At 36.4% G+C, this 19,140-nt stretch overlaps 1 protein-coding gene across 19 annotated transcripts in view; it reads left to right on the forward strand.

Annotated features, from left to right (window-relative positions):
• Positions 1-19,140, forward strand: part of LOC135212647 (calcium-dependent secretion activator-like) — a 1,046,064-nt gene that overhangs the window by 949,694 nt on the left and 77,230 nt on the right. For 17 of the 19 annotated variants that reach the window (XM_064246259.1, XM_064246260.1, XM_064246258.1 and 14 more), the window contains one exon: positions 13,183-13,287. In XM_064246259.1, coding sequence (XP_064102329.1) covers positions 13,183-13,287 — 105 coding nt within the window. Of the gene's footprint in view, positions 1-13,182; positions 13,288-14,019 lie in introns of all 19 variants that reach the window. The other 2 variants (XM_064246274.1, XM_064246275.1) reach the window with 1 other exon arrangement.

Genomic DNA, 19,140 nt, shown 5'->3' on the forward strand with positions numbered 1-19,140 from the left:
ACTTTCCTCCTTTCATATTCTCTTTCTTCATCTTACTTTCCACTATCTAACACTTGATTCATAGTGCAACAGAGAGGTTTTTCCTCCTGTTACACCATTTACTGTCAATTTCCTTTTCAGCGCTGAATGACTTAGTCCCAATACTTGGCATTTGGCCAAAATTGTGTATTGAAACCATTTCGCTGCCTGACTGCACGTGGCTGCCTGCGCCAGCTGCACGTGAGATATAGAAACTTATTTTCAAAATGTAGCAGTGTCGATTTTAATTACTAACCCCATCGTAAAATCGATTTATCGTAAGACGAATTATGGTAGTTTTAATACGGACTGTATTCACGATCACATCTTAAGGAATTTTCCTGAGTTTTTAATAATGTTTGCCAAGGTTATCATGGGGAAGAGAGTCTGTCTAGTTTCTCTCTTTCCCAAATTCTCCTAAAACTTATCATGTTTTTACACAGTCTTCTTTATTTGGTCATTCTTCGGAGATCGTTTCGGAGTTGTCTCTCTTTCATCCTGTATTCTTTGCCATTAACACACCATAGCAAAAAGTTTATTCACCGTTTCATCCTGAAATTTGGTGATTTCAAAGACTCTCTCTCTCTCTCTCTCTCTCTCTCTCTCTCTCTCTCTCTCCTCTCTCTCTCTCCTCTCTCTCTCTCTCTCTCTCTCTCTCTTCGTGGTTGAGGGAAGTAATTTTGGCAGGGCTGTATTCTTAGCTCCTTCTACGGATCCAGTAGTTCTCAGGGCTGCTGGTCTCGATGCTCAAAGATGGTTTCGGAGTGTCCGCACTCCGTATTTTTATCCTCCTGTACTGGGTTTGAGACATAATTGTCCGCCGCAGTTCTTGCAGGGTCTACAGAAGTCAGCGATTCGTCTTCGCCATCATTGACTGTGTCAGTATAGTTTGTGTCCTCAGCCTCTCCTTTCATAGAGTAGCTGGTAATCTTCCTTCAGTTCCCATTTTATGCTTTCAGGGTTGGAGACATATATCGTGCCTACCGCGTTATTGCTGGGGCTACGGAAGTTGTGAGTTACCCTGCACCATCATTAGTAACATGTTCATGTCCTCCTTTCGTTAGGGTAGCTGGTAATTTCCTTCTTCGGTTCCCATTGGTTCCGCAGTTCTTAGCCTGTCTTAGAGGCACCCTTGGTGTGTGCGTCACATGTTGGTTTTCTCCACCCGCACAACGTCGGCATTAGGTGCTCCGGTGGTTACTCCGAGTGTGGCTTCTTCCTTGTTTCTCTCCTTTCTCAGCCTTTTCCTTCAAGGTGTTCAATTTTGGTTCGGCTTTGTTTTCTGGGTTTCAGGGAGTACTTCCTCCCCTCACTTAATCAATGTAGCTTCAGCTCCAGACTTCCGTCCTATTTACTATTGGTGTAAATGGCGTTAGTTGAATTGCGTTTTGTGACCTCTTCGCTTTGGTGGCGTTGCTTGCCCATTGTAGTCAGCCAGGTGTCATATCATAGTCACTAGCTTGTGCGGGGTTTTCGCAGACGAGAGAGACTGGCTCAAGGTTATGTCATCGTCTTGGTTAGTGTAAGTTTGGCGCAAGTGTTTTGTTTACTCGTAGAGGTGGTCATGTGTCGCCAGTGTATATTCGGCTCAGGTGTAACGTTAATGTCACTGGGTAGTGAGGGTATGTGCAGTCGAGCGAGATTAACTCAAGGTTATGTCATAGCATTTAGTTCTTACACGAATTGCGGAACTGGAGATGGTTGGCTCTTGTGAGGGGGTACACAGCGGTCGGACAAGTGTTACGTCATCAGCCCTGGGGGGGGGGGGGGGGGGGGGGGGGGGGGGGGTGGGGGGGGGGGGGGGGGGGGGGGGGGGCGAGATTGCGCAGTCGAGTACAACTTGTTTATGAATTATCATCGTCTTATGTGGATGTTGTGAGAGTTGAGGGGTGTTTCTCAAAACCTGGAATGTATGACAACCTCTTCACTTAGGTTTCGATGGGGTTCGCATAACAGACTAACTTTCAGCTGGCTGTACTATGTTCTTGTCAAGAAGAGGAAGCCTACTTGTTAAATCATCTGCCTCAGCACTTTCGGACATTCATAAAAGGGTTCTGTTGAGAGCGCCTCTTGCGCTCAGCAACGGTCTTTTAGAAATAAGTTGTCTTCTCGATGGTCAATTTCGTGTCATCGTCGTCATATTGTGTCCAGTTCGAGCTCAAAGTTTCTTTTTTTTGTCACGTACTGAGGAACATTTACCGCGTCCGAGAATCTTATCTGGTTTCCCCTAGGTACCCACCTCGTTCCTTTTTCCAAAGTGCAGTCAGTTTCTTCTTGCGACTGGTTCTTCATCGCTGTCGGAGCATTCTATTTGGGGCTTCGTGTCCAAGGGCGCAAAGTATTGCGGATGGATACCCTTCGGCTTTTGGGAGGAATTTTTCGGTGTCTGTGATCGTGAAGGCAGTTATATTTTAGGGCTGTTGCCTTGTATGATAAGCCGCCCTATGAGGTAATGTTAGACTTGCGATAATCTTACGCTAAGTCGGTTGGTATTGCACTTCCATATTCAATGGAGTGTCTTGGGGTTTGTAGATCACTTACGAAGTCGGTATTATCTTCTTTGGTTATGAAGTCTATGTGTTAAACTCATGATGATTCGGTGAGGAGGTGAGGATCTAGTAGAATCCACGAAGTACAAAAATACTTATATTCTCTGAATTTACATGGTGAAGATCAGGTATGATTGTACAAGTCTTCTAATGACGATAGCTTGATCGCTTCTGCCAATGATGATGGCTAATTCTATTCTCTCTACATGATAAAGCTTAGGTAAAGAGGTACAGGTCTTCTAATGACGATAGCTAACTCTCTTCTGCTTTTACTACCATCTCCGTTACCAGTCATAAAGGAACAGACAGTAGCTCGAACATATGAACATACAATCAGATGACATAGTTACATACGAACACACAATCAAAATGAGACACGCTACAGATCACGTAGGCCGTTTGAATTATAGGTCGCGGTAGTTGTCTCAAGCAGGGAGCTTGGACTAAAGTTTATAAACAATTGAATGACTACAGGTGACGGCATGTTATCTTAGCTTACTTTTATTGTATACGTCATCTTTAGCATCTCTAGTCTGATCACATTCCTGCAAGCAATCTGGTTGACCTCTTTAGTTTTAGTCTTTTATATATATGGACTAACATTCCATATTTTTATTATGTAAATCACTTACATTAGCTCGGTCAGCTACCAAACCAACACTGAATATTACTCAAAACTTGACTTGCATTTGACTTATAGGAGTGTGATACAGACACTATGTGAATATATATAGATAATAGAAAATACTTATAAGTAAAAAAAATTCATGGTGTACACAAATACAGATTCAAGTAATAAAATATTAGACATAATATGCATATAATATTCGTAAATAATAGTGATCACGTGATATATACTGAACAGTTTTTTTTTTCAACACTTTTTTTTTTCCACAATTCATCTCTGTAAGATACATATGCTACAGAAAATACTAATGTACTCTGATAATCGCATAGAATGAAGATTAACATGATAAAAATCATATTTTAACTGATAAAAATTTCATATATGAATTAATAAAATTATTAATGTTTATGCTGATTGATTCGTTGATTTTTATGCTAACTGTTATATGTCTGCAGTTATTGGTAAGATAAAAGGTAACATTGATTATAGGCTACCTGATTTATTTATACATATGTATATGGATTCATATAATTATGATTAATATATGTGCACTTTAAATAGATTCCTATTGCGTACACGCAAAGATATATTTAGATTCTGTTATTTATGATCATTTATATATAGGATACATGACCGAGGTTATACTACTTCACATTTAACTAGCGTTCGAACAACTTTTCGTCCATTACACAGTTCCAGACAACCACCTATAGCCAAATGAAATGGCCAATTTCAATTGGTTAAAACAAGGGGAAAATTTGCCTGGACGGGGTCCAACGTTCTATTTCGGCCTCATACTTATTCTCTGCATCCTAAGCCACACGATTACGTTCGCGATGAATAAAATCATCCCCAGCACGAGTCCTTCGCCAGCAAAGTAGAGTTGAATATCCTTCGGGTCGTAATTGTCGGAAGTATGTCCCTTTTGTAGTCGATTTCCGACAGCCGCCGGAGCATTCCGCATTAAAACGAGATTAACGACGGGATACAGGTGTCGGTCGAAGAAGTCCATGATGGTGCTTATGCCTTTCACATTGTAGGCGGTTGTTACTCGACTGCCGTCGTCCGCAGCGATGAACGATTTTTTTGAAGTTGCGATGTGAAACTCTCGTACTGCAGGATACTGTAACCAGGTTCCATTAATCAGCCTGCAAGTGAAATTATACTTGTCACAAGGGCAAAATAAATTCAGAACATTCAAATACAGGGGGGGAGAAAGCCATTAAGACCAGACTTAACCCACATGAATTTGCTGATATTTTATGGAACTCAAGAGAGTGTACAAACTTTTTTATCCATGGCATTAATAATGAGTGAACCTATCCAGGTCTATGAGGACTGTAAAAATATCCATAATTATAAAAAATAAACAGATATCATTACGAATCCCAAAGAAAATTTGATATTACTGGTAGTAAGTTACTAGACAAAGAAGTGGAAAACGGAGCTATTTGTAAGATTTCCAGGCAACATAAGAGTCAAAGAGAATATTAATCATGATTCTGTATTTCTCTATGCTAACTGAAATAAAGTTGTGATAAAATCTGATCCTATGTGCCCCTAACAAAAGTTTCATATTCAATTTTCTCGCGCACATCCTCTGAGGTTAATTTTAAAAACTTTATTAATAGGTAGGAGATGCAACGAAAAAACCCACTATGTAACTAATTTCTATATAAACTTTGGGTTTTTTCAAGAAAATGTGACATTTTCCCATGAATGTGAATTATGATAGACTAATGTTGAAAGTAATTTTTTCACATCCATGACTTGATACTTCTAAATGTCTATGAGGTTCAGAAAAAATTAATTCATTTTGTTGCTATAGAAATTCTATTTGCTTATTTTGTTTATTAATTTTAAAACGATTGCAATCCTTAACTAAAGTTGCATTGCACACACGGATAAGAATAGGTTATTTGGTATGTCATGTGACCTATGAACCACATGTGAAGATCATAGCTAAGCATTCCTTTCTCCAGTCAATCTGCTTCGCAAGCGGAGACGGCACACACAGATGAAGCCTGTGTAAGCAGATTATTGAGGTTAAAAGGAACAAATGCTGATACGGCAATGATGACGTCGTCACTTGGCAGGAGATTGCTCTCAGCCAGCTAAGAGTTACGTTACTTGCTGTAATAAATACGACTTTAGGATAAATTTTTTGTTTTTTTTAATACTCGACCCACACGAGAAGAATGTCTGAAAAAAAAACAGTACCAAAATTGAACAATATATTAGTTTCATGTTGGAAATCTGCATGATTGTAAATGAATGTAATTATGTTAAATTAAATATTCCTTATTCAAACTAATGAAAAAGGTTTCCATACAAATTCTATATATATTATTAGCCCTATATAAGATTCATATAGGATTATTCCATAGATAACATTTTCACTTCTAGACTTCCTGACTTTAAAATCTCTTTTATTTTATTTTATTTATTTATTTATTATTATTATTTTTTTTTTCATTGACTACGGATATAAATCACCGGGACAGACAATATGTCAGTAGGTTTTGATATGTGTTTGAACTTTTAGCTTATTTGTCATTACTAAAGCGTTAAGTTAGAGTTCAAATCTTTACGCATATATATTTGGATATTTAATTAACCTATGGTTACGTTTTGCTTATTGATTTTATCGTGATTCCTTTTTATTATAATTTGTAACCCTTCTGACTTCTTACGGAGTGTATTATATTGACTCCACTTGTATCCATATTTATTTTATTTTTATATATTTATTTATTTATATGATATATATTTGATAAATTAATGGTTGGCTTGAATATGTGGAAAAGTGTTCTAGCGGCGTACGTATAAGGCTACTTGCGGTATCAATTCTATATGAATGATAAAGGTATTTAAAACCGCGAGAACCGCTATAATCCAGTTCGGATCCAATATCACGAGTTGTAACTCGTAAGACATTGACACTTTCTTATTTATCTCTTATTCTACCAAACCGATTGACTGGGTGATACAATATGGTATTGGTTTTCATAATGGAACGGAATTCACACACGAGTTAAGGAGATTATTATTGATTTACACCACCCGAGTCAGATTATTATTATGTGTTGAATTCCATGTTTACTGATTTAGCACTCATAAATATTCCTAACGCACTCAATTGCGGTGTTTGTTTTTAGTGCTATTAATTCTATATAACGTGTCAAGGAACTATTAACACTAAGAAGTGTTTATTCCCTCTGTCAGACTCGTAATTCTGTTAATAATTCTACGTATATTCTTTCAAGGATTGATTTGGCACAGGATAGGCCCCTAAACTGACAGGTGTTTTAGTGTGTCCCTTGTTTTCATGACACATGTTACAATTAGTTATGTGCTTTTTATATCTGTAAGCATTGTAGGCCAGTAAAATAGTGATTTGGCTTTCTGTGACATAATAGGGAACCCTGGATGACGGAATGCAACCAGTTTATGACGATTGGTATGAAAGAGATTATTATTACTACCTGGTCGTTAGTCATCTGCTGTGTTCTTCGGGTTTTCCTCGTCACAGACCTACATATAATATTACATTTGATTACATTATTCTGATACACATACTTTAAATATACTTTTGCTTTAGGGTTTCTGCTCGAAGTGTTTATTGTTTTTGCTTAGCCGCTGACCCTGTTTCCGTTTGAAATGTTTATTATTTTGCTTATTGCTGCTGACCCTTGCTTTGTTCAGTTTGTAACAGTTCTGCGCTCCGACCCAGATATTCAATGCTCGCGATCTCTTGGGTTAAGGAATTTTCTTGTTTAGATACGGTTTTAACAATAGGCGCGGATGTTTCTATATCTTTTAGTCCAATTAATGGTTCTTTGCAGTATGGTGCGGGATTGCGGGATAATGCGTCAGCTATGATAATTGCTTTCCCAGGTAGATATCTTATCTTGGCTCCAAAGACCTGAATGATCATTTGTCACCGAGTTCCTTTTGGACTGTGATTAAAGCCTTTGAAAAACTCGGTAAGTGACTTATGCTCAGTGAGGACTTTAACAGAATAGCCGTAGATTATGAACTTGAAATGTACTAGTGAGTTAAAGATACCTAGCCCTTCCTTGCCTATTACTGTATATTTACTTTCAGAGGGCTTTAGTTTACGTGAATAAAAAAGCTATAGGGAAGAACTGTTTATCATATTACTGAAGTAATACCCTCTTACCCCTTGGTCTGAGGCGTCTGTTGCAATAAAAAAAAAATTCCTTATTTAAATCAGGGATTTTTAAGTTAGGTGAGCTGCATTATTCCGCTTTTAAGATATCGAACGCCTGTTGATGCTTTTTTTGACCATAATAAATCTACGCTCTTCTTCGTAAGATCTGTTAAAGGAACTGTCATGATTGAAGAGTTACATATTTACATACGATTGTAATACCCACTACAGCGCAAAAGTGCTGTATCCCCCTTTTACGTTAATAGGTACCGGAAAGTTATGAATAGCCGACACCTTATCATGGACTACTTTAAGACCTTGACTAGACACATAAAACCTAGATAAACATGTTCGGTTTTAAAAAACTCACATTTAGATATTTTACTCTGAGATTATTTGTCTTTGTCTCTGTAGCACTAGCTCTAGTTTATGTGAATGTACTTCTAAGGTATTAGAAAAGATTACAAGATCATCCATATAGGCATGTAGGTTATCCCCTAAAAATCTCCAAACACTATATTGTAATTGGGGCGCAATGTAAGCCGGAGGCATACGTAAAAATTGATAATGTCCCCTGAGTGTGCTGAAAACGGTGTATGAGGTACAATCACTTAGGTAATGGTATCTGGTAAAAGCTTTTAAGTAAGTCCAAGCTGGTGAAAAATTTATTCTAACCTAACAGAGATAAGATGTCGTCGGTTCATGGCACTGGAAACTATCGATAGTCGTTTCCTTGTTTAAGCGACAGAAATCTACGCAGATACGACAAGTCCGATCTTTTATGGCATGACGTTTGAGGGAAAAATTATATGGGCTTATTTGATTTCCTAATGACTCCTATTACTAACATTTTTCAACTTCGTCATTTATCTCTATTTTGAAATTGCATTGGGAGTCTATGCGAAGGTACGTATATAGCTTTATGTTTGTCCGTAGACCGTATTTTGTGTTAAATTACATCCGTTTTCCCCAGAGATCACTCGCTAGTGGAGAAACTTCCTGGTATTCAGATAAAAGATAAAATTTTTTTTTGCTGAATCACCTCTGCTTGAATGATTTTATGGATATTACTTTAGATAGAGTATGAGAGATTCATCTACGACTGGTTGGGCGGGATTAAAAATTAGCAACAATAAAAAATGCGATATTTATAACTTCTGTATCCACGATATGTATACGTTTGTGGATCACTAGATTTAACTTGTTGCTGCGAGGGCTTTGTTCGCGGAAATCGTTATATTTCAGAGTGTCGGGAAGGATTAAAATTTCAGATCCCAGCAAAGTCTTTTTACACGCACTAAGACATTCGAGGGTGCATGCTTCTCGAGATTTTGCGTGCAAACTACGACTGCGGTTGTGGGAGAATTCTGTTGGGTCATTTGAACAATGTTACGATTTATGAGTCAAATGTATAGTTCCTTTATATAAGTTATTATTTGATTAATTGTCTTCTTTTTTTTTTTTTTTTTTTTTTTTGTTCAAACTGATTTTAATATGTTTGAAGGTTTATAGGATTTTCCTTTGATAAACACGCCTTATTTTGCAGGATGTAAGATAATATTTTGTATACCCCTAGATGGATCTTACAATTACACTGGATACAGATCAATGTTTTTTATAACTAGAGAGGTATCTGTAAGTGCTCGCTTATCCGGACTTCTCATTAGGGAAGTTCGAACAACAGACGGTGAGTCCGTAAATACAGAATATTACGTGTACTAAAATAATAAAACAAGATATTCTAATTTTACGGCGCGTACAGTCGGGCTTTATCCACCACTACTTATAATAACTTACGTATTAAAAAAACGAAAACCTGCTCTGATTACTTGATACGGTCATGTGATGCATAGGGAAATTCCTTTTTAATTTTTCCAACATCGCTCTCCCTTTCCGCTGAAGTCGCTTAAATGGAATGTGCTTTGCTTGCTACACTCGGCAGATTTGACCGACCCTGACCGTTGACTAGGTGACACAGTAACCGAGTTTGCTTTGTTTGATTCTGAAAGGGCTACTGTTTACCTATTTCTTTTTGTAATAATTTGGATCCTTCTCTTTATTACCATCGGCAACGTATTGTGTGTTTTTAGCATTATGTTGCTGGTTACGTATAAAGCAATGAATGACGAACTATTAGGAACTAAGCGATTACTATTAAGACAAGTTATCTCTACTGCATTCAATATTAACTGTTTGTACTTCATTCTTTGCTAAAATTTGAAATAGTGAGGGATCCTGGTCAGTGAATTTAGCCTAATGAAAGTTTTTTATAGACATGTTATTCCTTGCAATCCAGCCATATTTTTAAAGTTAAGTTGAGTCATTGAGGTTCGATATTTTATATAACTAAAAAAACTCAAGGCTAAAACTGCGATCGGGACTTTGCAAAGGAGCATTTATTGTCATGACCCGAAATAGTGTTACCTCTAATTTATCTAGATTTGTACGGGTGTTCCACTTGTTTTTGTGTGTTTTCTAATCACTACGGTGCTTAACGACCCTATCCATGCATCTGTATAAATACAGACGTCCACTGCATAAACGCATATTCACTTTTTAATATGATTTGTTACGTAAGGGATTAATAATCACCCAAAATGATAAAATTAACATAGTATATGATTATGATATTTCAGTAGAACTTCTGGAAACAGACACTCAAAGAGAAAAAACTCGCAGTAGCGAAATCTCAATGATGTAGATAATTTCTGTAAAAAAAGTAAGATTAAGAATGTCTCGTAACTTCAGCCACACGAATAACGAAATTCGACCTGCAAAGGAAACACTCAAAGTTACTCCAAATGAATAAAAAATTGTACTTAGCTTGCTTTTGTGGGAAGTCACGGTGTTCCGATAACGACACACGGCCTTGGTCCTCCTTCTCTATTTAGCGGATGACCTGGTTTTTTTGGCTTGAGTTTCCCCGTGCGCGTTGTTGGGATGATTCGAGCCCTTGAAAATCCGATGCTGCAGACGCGTTTGGTTTGTTTCTTGCAGTGCCGGAAACGCTCACTAACGATGTTTTCTTGAATGATTCTAATGAGAGACAAAGCTTGCGTTGCCGTAGGAAAAGGACACGTCGGGTTTGTTTCTTGAAGTTATTCTTAACTGAAAACGCTCACTTAACGATGATACTAAGTTGCTTGAAGAATCTGCTGCTTCCGTCGTCGTTGACTTCATGATTTATTATTCTGGTTTTACTTCGGAGAAGTTGTAGTTCTTCTGTGACGCTGCCATCACTTTTAGGCGCGTACAGTCACTGCCACCACTTTTAGGGCTGTTGCCTTGTATGATAAGGCGCCCTATGAGGTAATGTTAGACTTGCGATAATCTTACGCTAAGTTGGTTGGTATTGCACTTCCATATTCAATGGAGTGTCTTGGGGTTTGTAGATCACTTACAAAGTCGGTATTATCTTCTTTGGTTATGAAGTCTATGTGTTAAACTCATGATGATTTGGTGAGGAGGTGAGAATCAAGTAGAAACCACGAAGTACAAAAATACTTATATTCTCTGAATTTACATGGTGAAGATCAGGTATGATTGTACAAGTCTTCTAATGACGATAGCTTGATCGCTTCTGCCAATGATGATGGCTAATTCTATTCTCTACATGATAAAGCTTAGGTAAAGAGGTACAGGTCTTCTAATGACGATAGCTAACTCTCTTCTGCTTTTACTACCACCTCCGTTACCAGTCATAAAGCTCGAACATATGAACATACAATCAGATGACATAGTTACATACGAACACACAATCAAAATGAGACACGCTACAGATCACGTAGGCCGTTTGAATTATAGGTCACGGTAGTTGTCTCAAGCAGGGAGCTTGGACTAAAGTTTATAAACAATTGAATGACTACAGGTGACGGCATGTTATCTTAGCCTACTTTTATTGTATACGTCATCTTTAGCGTATCTAGTCTGATCACATTCCTGCAAGCAATCTGGTTGACCTCTTTAGTTTTAGTCTTTTATATATATGGACTAACATTCCATATTTTTATTATGTAAACACTTACAATTTGAGAGTTGGTGTGGATTTTTCACAACGCTCTACCTTAGGGTTTTTCAGTTTCTTCAGAGAAAGGTTACTCTCTGGGTCCTGTCGTTGCAGCAACTTAGTTTTGTAGCTAGCTTGTTATCGATAGGATGTTAGAAGTTTAGGTAGTCAGTGATAGTCTAAATGAACTTGAGTGTTTCTGTTGATCAAGCTTAGACTGAGTGTATTGTTCCTTTAGGCCCTTGAGGTTATGTAGATCCCGATGGTCATGTTGGAATAACTACAACTTCATCAGCACAAGTCATCTGTGCCGGGGAGCAGCAGCGAGGTCCTGCAAACTCAACTTTGCCTCCATACATGAAAGGCTACATAGCCACATGGGAGGTTCCTCCATACATGAGAGGCTAGACAGCCACATGGGAGGTTCACCATTTCCCTTCCATACATGAGAGGCTAGATAGCCACATGGGAGGTTCATTGTTTCCCCTCCATACATGAGAGGTATAGGATACCACATGGGAGGTTCTTCAGACTCAGGTGGTACCTTGGTACTTCGGACTCAGAGATACCTTAGACTCAACACTGATGTTGAGGTACTTTCTTTGCAAACATACTCACCTACTGAGTTAGATAATTAGGTGAGGATACATATATTTATACATGGTAGGTTGATTATGAGTTACCTGCGAATGCTCCGTGGACAGGTCAGGCTGAATTAGATTGATCCCACCTCCATTAAATTTTGTTAATCGGGCTAATTCAGGTGTCCAGGGAGTGTATGGCAATATGAAGTTTTCATAGTATAACTAATATTGTAATACTTACCTGAACACCTGAATGATTCCGACCCTCCTCCCCACATCAATTTGATAGTGAATGATTCAATTGAGGGAACAAGCCTCTGGTGGCCGGTATTTGCAGCCGCGTTGCCAACGGTAATATAGGTAACTCATTTGACTAGATTTTACCTGCAGTGTTTGTTACGCTGACAGTTAAAATTACCCACTTAGTGGGTAAATATGTGAGGATATAGTTCGGGCTGGTCAGTGACCAGGGCTAGTTCAGGTGTTCAAGTAAGTATTACAATATTAGTTTTACTGTGAAAACTTCACATTTTTTTAGAAGCCTATAACTGACATTACCCTGTATTTGTGTTCCTCACGAATTTTTGACACAGTAGTCTTGAAACAAAAGATTATCTGTTGGCAGCGTAATGAATCTTGGGTTCCAGACAGGCAAAAAATCCCCCTTTTTGGGGTAGTCAAGGTTATAGATGTGAGCAATTAGTGTGGTTTGTTTATCTGGGAAAAATATTAATTACTTTTAGATTGTCATTTTGTCATGCAAACCCATTAGTACTACACTTGCAATTGATGTGTCCACATCCAAACCCTGGTGATCAGTCACATCTACTAACCAGACTACACAAGAAGTGAGGCTCTTGCTTGTTGGGAGCCTGAAGATTTGTAAGTTTCACATGCAATTCTGCTAAGAGATGATTTTCTTTTGAATGGGGGAATAATTGTCTTTAGAAATTTGCTAAATATGATTTAGGGTTAAATTACAAGTAATTAGTTTGCATGAAAAAATGTACATCTTTTGAAAGAAGTTGATCCTATAATATTTGATAGCTTTGATATTAATTCCTACCTCTAATTCATTATCCGTCCATTTGCAATATTTTTAGCAAGTTGCTCACTTCAGATCTAGGAGTGATGTATTGTTTACCTGTTAGACAGAATTACGTAGTTCATTTTCAGTATGATCTATGATTTGTGGTTTTCTTACAGTATTTCTCTCTTAACAGCAATGGTATGCAGCACAGGTGACCATGCTTTGCTCATGGTTAAGTGAAAGGCTTGACCACAATCTTCATCCGTACCAGTGCACCTGTTTAGCACACATTGTTAAGGTGAGTTACAGGAATCCAGGTTTGGAAAGTCTTCATGGCAGTGAGTATGAATATTTCATAATCTATGTCAGTGTTATGTAGTCTTTTTCATTTGCACCTCTTTAACACGCCCTCTTGTTATGTTCATTGAGATTGCACAAGCAATTTGGTTTTATTTAGTTATTTTTCAGTATTTTAGTTTAGTAGATGTTATGGTAAAACTGTTACATAGTATAATTTATAACTTCACCATAAAAAAATTTGAAATTGGATTTGCACTAGCTAGTATTTATTTTACCTTTTAGTATTTCACAATTCAGCAAGTCTGATATTCTTAGCAAAATGTGAGTTGATTGAAAAAGAGCATCCCTTTTATTGACAGTTATGTTTCTTGCTTGAATGTATGATTTATTTGAATTGTGCTCTTTTGAGTATGAATTATCTCCTTGAAAATATGGCTCAGTATATATACCATTTTCTTTTATCTTTCCCCTCCTCCTCCACAGTGGTCTTAAAGCTCATGCCCCTCTTACTTGTGCTGCTAACGTCTCTCCCTACGCCTCATGTCCAGCAGGTAGAACTAGACTGGTGGTGACTTAGTTTCAATAGCAATCTTTGTAGATAGAGCCAAAGCTATTTTCTATTATTATTTGTTATCCCTTTCAGTCTTGTTCTATTAGCCTGGCTCTCCTTGTTTCCTACTTGTACTACCCACCAGTCAACCTGAGGTCCCCTTATTTGCTTTTTTTTCAGCTCATATTCTCAGATTTCACAGCGTATGGGCTAGGTCACGAACAGACTGGGTTACAAGCTTACATGGTGGTGAGTCAACGTGTGGAAGCAGAGCATCAGCGACTTGTACGAAGCGGCAAACTCAAGGAATAAGTCACCCCTTCCCGTCGTCCAAACATGTCCCGTGTCGTTGTATTAGACTTGGCTCTTTTCTTAAAGGGATGAGTGCTTAAAGTTTGGTTACTTAAGAGTATTAAACTTTTATGTGATTGCTGATTTCCATAAAAGTTGAATAATTGCAGAATGGAGAGTTTTGTGTAAAGGAATTAGTAGAGAAACATTATCATATTGGAATGTCAATAAAGTGAATTTTTATGATGCATAGATTTTAAGCACTCTACCCAAAACACAGACTCAGACTTCCCAGTAGCCTTGGAAGTCACTCGAAAAACTGTGGAGACGGTGGCCGCTGACATCCAACTGTTCGTTTGTGACTGTATCAACTCTTCTAGTTGCTTAGCTCTATTACAGTCTTGATGTGTTGATACTCTGCTTCGTACAACCTTCTCTTCCAAAACCACATTACTTACATTTCATCATACCCATAAAATATTTTTATTCTTTTTCCTCTATTTATTTAGAATTTTATTAAAATCTACTGTTTGATTCTGTTGTAATTATATAGCCTTAATACCCCTTTCTGAGGAAAATACTCAAAAAGAGTACTAATTAGATACATAAAATGAATACAAAACTTAAAGCAATGAATTAACATAATTTTGAAATTGTTTTTGTCATGTAACACGCAGTTTCATGAAATATTTTCGTTGCTTAGTATACATACTACTAGTATCTTTATAATAGTGGGTGTAAATGGTAAATACATTTTACCTATTGAGCAACAGTATTATAGATGACATTTAAAAAAAATTACAAAATGGTAATTGTTAGTCATGAAGAACTTTTTGGAATATATTCATTCAATTTAGATTTTTTGTACTAATCAGGCAGACAGTACTAAGGGAATTAGTCTCGCAGCCAGGTTGAATAGGAAGCAAGTAGTTTAGTTTTAGTTTTAGACATGTTTGAGATGTTTGAGATGTACCATTCTCTTTTTAGTAGTATTCTCTTAGGAGCTATAGTACTGTCATTGGTTTAGTTATATGTATTATGTAAATTGCATATAATTTTTAACGTTATTTAGGACAATGTTCACTCTCAATAAATACAGAAAAAACTAAGAGGATTAATCTCTTCAGAGTCTGCATAGAATATAAGGTTAATTGACTTTCACCTTTTTCATTATTTTAATACGTAGTACTACAGTGTATTGTGTTAGGATTTTATAAAGAATGGTGATGCATATCCAGAAAATATTGCTCATTACTTTGTACCATTTGGTCTCCAAGTTGAATAAAATTCAAGCTACGTCTATTTAAAAAATCTACAAATAATATTCAAGATTTTAAGTTTCCCTCGTATATGGCTCAACTATATTAGGAGCACTTACAGTTTTGTTTGAGTGATGGCAGGTACCTGTGTGTGCTGAACTCTCTGATTCATGTGACCTTCATTTCATTAGTTGTTAGGTGTTAAGAATAAAATTCCTCTCAAGTTACAATGCAGTTAATATCCATAAAACATGTCACTATGCAGAAATGTTGTAGGGTGAACATAACCCATAATTCTGCTTTCATTTAGCTAATGAACATCATTGCCTACCTTAAACATACCTGGAACACTTACATTGGCCTTCATCCAAGCATAGCTTATCTTAAATGTGCTTCTAACATTGACAATGACATTCATCGTAGCTTAGCCTAGCCAATCATAAACATGTTTTAAAACATTTACATTATCCTTCATTGTAGTCTACCTTTAATGTGCCTAGAACACATAGTGAACTAAGAACACAGTAACCTACAGCCATCATCTCTGTTGGCCCAGCTCGTTTCTTCCCGATAACAGTGCTTTAACAGGTGCTGGACATTTCACAGCATCATTAATTATTTTCTTATCCCTCAAGAGGGTAGAGATTATCAGTTGTGAAAGCCTTCGTGCTTGCCTGTTATCTTCCTTTTCTCGGTAGGAGTAATTTTTTTCCTTCTCTTGTCATTAGCAGAGGATTCAGATGGTCATTTTATAGTCACAGTAGATTCTTATAGAGAGTACTGGAAAATAGTTGTAACACAGAAGGTTACAATGTATCGTTTTCTTGAACCAAGTGATTGTGTGGCAGACTAAGAGAAAAGCAGCACGGGTGTTGTCTGGGTGCCCTTGATTGTAAGAGTATCATACCCAGTAACACTTGTTCAGTAAAAAATATCAAAATTCAAAATTTTGAAGTAGAGTACTGTGTAGCCTTGCTATTGTTATCATTAATTGAAAAATCATAAGGTAAACAGTTGTAACCGGGGGACAATATGATTGTATATTCTGAGAGATGAACCGTGGATCTCAGGCCACTAGAATAGTCAACAAGGTTCTGCTATTCAAATCATGAAGGCGGGAAGATTTAGTGAACGAAGAATATATATAAATTGATGCATCTAGCTATTTGGAAACTCACTGATATTGTATGAAAAGTTTCATTATTGAAAATGACTTAGTATCATATTATCAATGCTTTTCAGATGATCAGCTGAAGTGAGACAGCAGTTGTACTTTATAAGTTGTAGCAAGACAGAAGACTAAATAAAAAGGCAGTGGGAGTTGAGGGCTTGTGTTATCTAATTACATATAGTTAATACTAAAATGGCTAAAGAAGGATAATTTGTGGTTTGATGAACCCTAATCATTGATCATCATTCCTTATCTCTCAACAATCATGAAGGGATCATGTTTTCTAGAACCTTGTTCCTTGACATTCATTTGCATCCAACCTATGCAAACTAGAGAAAGATATTTTGCATTTACTGGTGGGTCCAGAGGGAGTATGCATGAAAATTCATTCTTCTTTTGTAAGACAAAGGCTAGGGTGGTGCTTAGGGACATTGAAGATAGCAAGTGTGGGCACAATATGACAGATGGGTTTGTATGAAAAAATTAAAACCAAGTATCCTCTGATATAGGAAACCACTTTTATTTATATTTTCAATGATGCCTCTACTTTCAAATTGATAATACCAATTAAAATCAGTAGTGTTGAAATTTGAAGACAAGCAGATAAACTTAGTAATTGGTAAGAACTTACTTTGAAACCATGAAAGACAAGGATGAAGATGCCAAATAAATATACTAAATGGAAGAACAGAAAAATTTTTTAACATCACCATTCAATTAGCATTGTATCTATGAAATTTTTAGTAGAAACAAAATATTTATTATACTTAGTTCCAAGACATTAATACAAAACATTTTTCTTGAAGAATTTCCAGACAGCACATTTTTTTAAATTTCTAAATAAACAGACAGTGATGGGACATTCATATATTAATTTCCGTACCTAGCAGCTGCAACAAGGTATACTTTATTGGTGACTGGAAAATACTAAGTACGTACTGTTGTACACTCAAACAGAAATATAGGAACTAACAAAATAACAACTTAGGTATACTATTTGAAGGACAACGCAGTCACTAAACCACTTGTATATGAGCAAAACCCAGAGAATCAGAGGATAAATGAAATAGTATTATGGCATTTATCTTCTTCATGCATGTACATCTAATTCAGTTTTGTTTTAATTTTTTTTATTCCATTTTAATACCAAAAAAGTGAAACTGGGAAAATATCAGTTGCATTTTCCAAAGATTATTTAGTGACTTCTGGGTATTTTCTGCTCCTAAATTAGACCCCAGTGGGAAGGATACATTTTGGACAGTGCTGCTGGCTATTTTATGTTATTCTTTCTTGTTTAACCCAAATGATAAGGATGGTCTTGTTGAGCTGTTTACATCAGTGCACCATGCCACTACTTTGATAAGAGGAATCATGACATACATATACCAGCATCTGTAAATAGTACTGTATAATTTACTACAGATGGTTGTAATGGATTTTTTTAACACTTTACCTTTTGGGAAATGTACACTGTATCATACACTTAGAACATTAAGTTGATAGAATACTATTTAGAAAATGTCTAAATATTAGTTCCATATGGTGGACAATTTTGAATAATTTGTGAAGATGCTTAAAATTAAATAGTCTTACTCTGGCAATTAATAATGTAATTGGTTTTTGCTTCCATCATTTATTTGTATTAAGATGTTAGTTTATGCAGTTAAATTGTTTTGATGTTAGGTAGTTCTGCCTTATGTAAAATAACACTTATCTTTCAGACCATAGGAATTGTACATGTACTCTGCTGTAATATTACAGATCTTTTGGACTAGTATAATGAAAATCAATGTCTCTTGTGAATTAAAAGTTTGGAAAAGAAGATGATCTTTAGTCTTTTTTTATTGGTGACATTAGGAACAAATAGGTGTATGCCCTGGTAGTACAAAAATAATTTACCTAGTTTTTAAGATTAGCCTTTAAACAGATGTTCTTCTGAAATTTTCTTTAAAAAAGTTTTAGGTAATTTGAAAATGTAATTTCTTATAGAAACGTAATTACGGAGGTATAATGTATAATAGGTCCAGTTTTTATGTAAAATGGCTGCTAAATTGGATACTTCTACCAAAGTTGATGGACCATCTTTTTTCTCAATGTTGCCTCACCTTCAAGTGAATGTAAAATTGTTCTTAATTATGGAAAGGAAATAATTTTTTCATGGAACTTAAGGGCCTTTGTCTTATTTTAATTCTTTTGATTTGGTTTTGGGAATTTATTTCATGAAAACATATACATGATATTTCCTCAAGTAATTTGGGTTAAAGAAAAATAGCTATTATTCTTCTCTTTCAGTAGGTGGTAGCAAGTGCCATTTAAAATAGGATTTAATTTTTCTCTTAGCAGCACGATACCATACTTATACTCTTCATGCAAAATTCAGCAGATTTTAGATTGATTAGAAAAAAATTTCTAAGCTAAGAACAAGAGCCATGTGTTAACCATGATGATACAGTAATAGGTAATAGTTCATTTGACACTTCATCCTTTTAAGTTGATTTTTAAAGAAAATGGCATAACATTTGTAAACATTTCTAATTAAATCATAAAGGGTTATAGTACTACCAAAGCTCAGATGAGGCT

Source organism: Macrobrachium nipponense, chromosome 41 (genome assembly GCF_015104395.2).
Source record: "Macrobrachium nipponense isolate FS-2020 chromosome 41, ASM1510439v2, whole genome shotgun sequence".
In the NCBI taxonomy this organism is placed as follows: Eukaryota; Metazoa; Arthropoda; class Malacostraca; order Decapoda; family Palaemonidae; genus Macrobrachium; species Macrobrachium nipponense.